At 51.1% G+C, this 2,554-nt stretch overlaps 1 protein-coding gene across 1 annotated transcript in view; it reads left to right on the top strand.

The window, feature by feature from the left end:
* PHALS_11422 (uncharacterized protein) overlaps nucleotides 1–137 on the top strand; it is a gene marked incomplete at both ends in the record, with an annotated part of 1,089 nt that extends 952 nt beyond the window's left edge. Inside the window, one exon of the mRNA XM_024725381.1 lies at nucleotides 1–137. This exon is cut by the window's left edge and continues 952 nt beyond it. Coding sequence (XP_024571915.1) covers nucleotides 1–137 — 137 coding nt within the window.
* Nucleotides 138–2,554: the final 2,417 nt, after the last annotated feature.

The raw sequence follows: 2,554 nt of genomic DNA, 5'->3' as shown, positions 1-2,554 counted from the left end.
TTGACCTGGTTCCGGGAACCAAATACTGCGTAACACGCCAATGGCCCCTGCCCAAGGAACAGTGCGACGTCATTGACACCTTTTTTCGTGAAAAGCACGACGCAGGGATGATGTGTGAGAAAACATCTCCCCATTAGACACCCATATTTTGTGTTCGGAAGCCGAACGACAGTGGCATATCGTTCATGCTTGTAATAAGCTCAACGCTGCCACCATTCCGGCACACAAGAAAGGATGTTCTTCAGAACAATATGGTGGGATGTACGAAGTACAGTGCACTCGACTTGGTAGATGGATATTACCAATTGCTCATGAGAGCGAGTGATATTTCGCTGACAGCGGTAAGCACTCGAGCTGCATGATCTGGGAGTGGCTGGTGATGCCCCAAGGGTAGTCAAATGCACCAGCAACATTTAATCGTCATGTGACGCAGTTGTTCAGGCCCCACAGGGCGTATGCACAGACATACTAAGAGCGGTGCTCGAGTGCATGCGCACTAACAAACAGTACGCCAATGCAGACAAGTGTATCTTCGGCCCAGAAGAGATTCCCTTTTAGGGTGCTCCATTGGGAAGCGTGGCCTTCGAGCGGATCCCGCTAAGGTCAAGGCCATTGTAGATTGGACGGGTCCAAATACCCAGAAGGACTTGCGTAAGTGGTTTGGTCTTGCCAACTACTTCCACAAGTACAGCGTGAATTACGCAGATATGGCACGGCGATTATCCAATCTCCATAAAAGGATGCGAAATGGTGGTGGATTACCGAACATCAAGAGGCTTTGACGGGGCCAAAGACAGTCTCCTGCATGCACCAATACTGGCACTGCCGGATCCCGATCGTCCTTTCGGAGTCGTCTGTGACGCTTGGACTTTGCCATCGGCTGTTTACTTCTGCAAGCAGACGCCGAGGGGCGGAATCGAATGATCGCGTTCAAATCTCGACAGCTCAAAGCTGCGGAGAAGTACTTTATGACAAGGCGCTACTTGCGATGAACTATGCACTTGTCAACTGCATGGTCCACATGCTCGACTCCAAGCCGTTTGTGATCTACACAGATCATGCGTCATTACGCACTGCGACTCAGTCGCCCCACCTTTCGCAGAGGATGGCCAGATGGCTATCCTTCTTTGCGGAATAAAACTTGGAGGTGAAGTATAAGCCGGGAAAGCAGAATACTATGGCTGACGTGTTGTCACGCAGACCAGACTATGAGCTTGCTCATGTTACAACTGTAACGTCGTCTGTGACAGATTTGATCTACACCGCGTATACGGGTGATGAGATGTGTGTAGTGTTGCTACGGGCTCTAGGGGACAAGGAGTTTAAAGACTCGGACAATAAATTGTCACAAGGACTGCGTGCACGATTGCACCGATATTCGTTGAATAACGGCCTGCTATATTATAGCACCGATTCATCGGATACACCACGAATTGTAGTTCCTCCTGATAAGGATTTGGAATACCGTATCCTTTATGAGGCTCACGACACGCCACTCAGTGGTCATCTTGGTCGTGAGAAAACCTACAACTCTGTGAGTCACCACTATTGGTGGCCCAAGTTGTACAATTGGACGAGCACCAATGTGCGCACGTGTGAGGCGTGTCAACGGGTAAAACCCTCTCCAAATGCGGCCACGCCGCTGGTCAGCTTACCGGTACTCACTAGGTCCTGGCAGTCCATGAGTTTGGACTTTGTGTCTGGCCTGCTGAAAGATTCGGCGGGCAACACGGGTGTCGTGGAATTCGTCGACTGGTTGAGCAAGATGGATCATTTGGCGGTGGCGCCAGACACCATCGACGGGGTCAGTACAGCAACCCTGTTCGCGGATCGTGTTTTCCGTCAACACGAACTCCCAGAGTCGATTGTCTCTGATAGAGACCCCCGTTTCACGGAAAAAGTTTTGTCGACTATCTTTAAGGTGCTCGTCACCAAGTAAATATGTCGTCAGCGGATCATCCGCAGACTGATGGTCAAACCGAAAGGGTGATCGCGTCATCGACGACGTTCTTCGCAGCATTTGCGCTGAGACGCCGAGGTACTGGAGCGCCGTGTTACCAACTCTTAGGCTTTGCACTGAACAATGCAGTGCATTCGTCTACCGGCCACACGCCGTTCTACGTGAACGGGCTGATTTACCCTCGCGTTCAGCTGACGCCGCCATCGCATGGCTCAGGGCTTGGTGGGGGAGGATTAGCCGAACAGCTAGCTGATGGTAGCCCCCTCACCATCAGTAAAGAAGTCGATCACTTCTTGTCTACCAAATTGAGTGTCCTACGACACGTTCGCGATGCGATGGCTGAAAGCCAAGACCTGCAGAAAGAATATGCACATGAAAAAGGACGAGGCAAAGTGGAAAGCGTTAAGGTCGGCAACCTGGATTTATTAAATTAAAAAACCTGGCTACACAGGCAGCCTCTGCTGTTTTCAGGACGAAGCTTCGTCCACAGTTTATAGGACCGTTTAAGGTTGTGGCCAAACGGTACACGCTGAACCTTCCGAAACGGATGCACACCCACCCGGGGTCTTGCGTGGGCTTGCGCAAGCTGTACCC

The sequence above is a fragment of the Plasmopara halstedii genome (genome assembly GCF_900000015.1).
Source record: "Plasmopara halstedii genome assembly, contig: Scaffold_54, whole genome shotgun sequence".
Lineage (NCBI taxonomy): Eukaryota > Oomycota > Peronosporomycetes > Peronosporales > Peronosporaceae > Plasmopara > Plasmopara halstedii.
The sequence above is the reverse complement of the archived record's forward strand: the minus strand, read 5'-3'. Positions and strand labels throughout refer to the sequence as shown.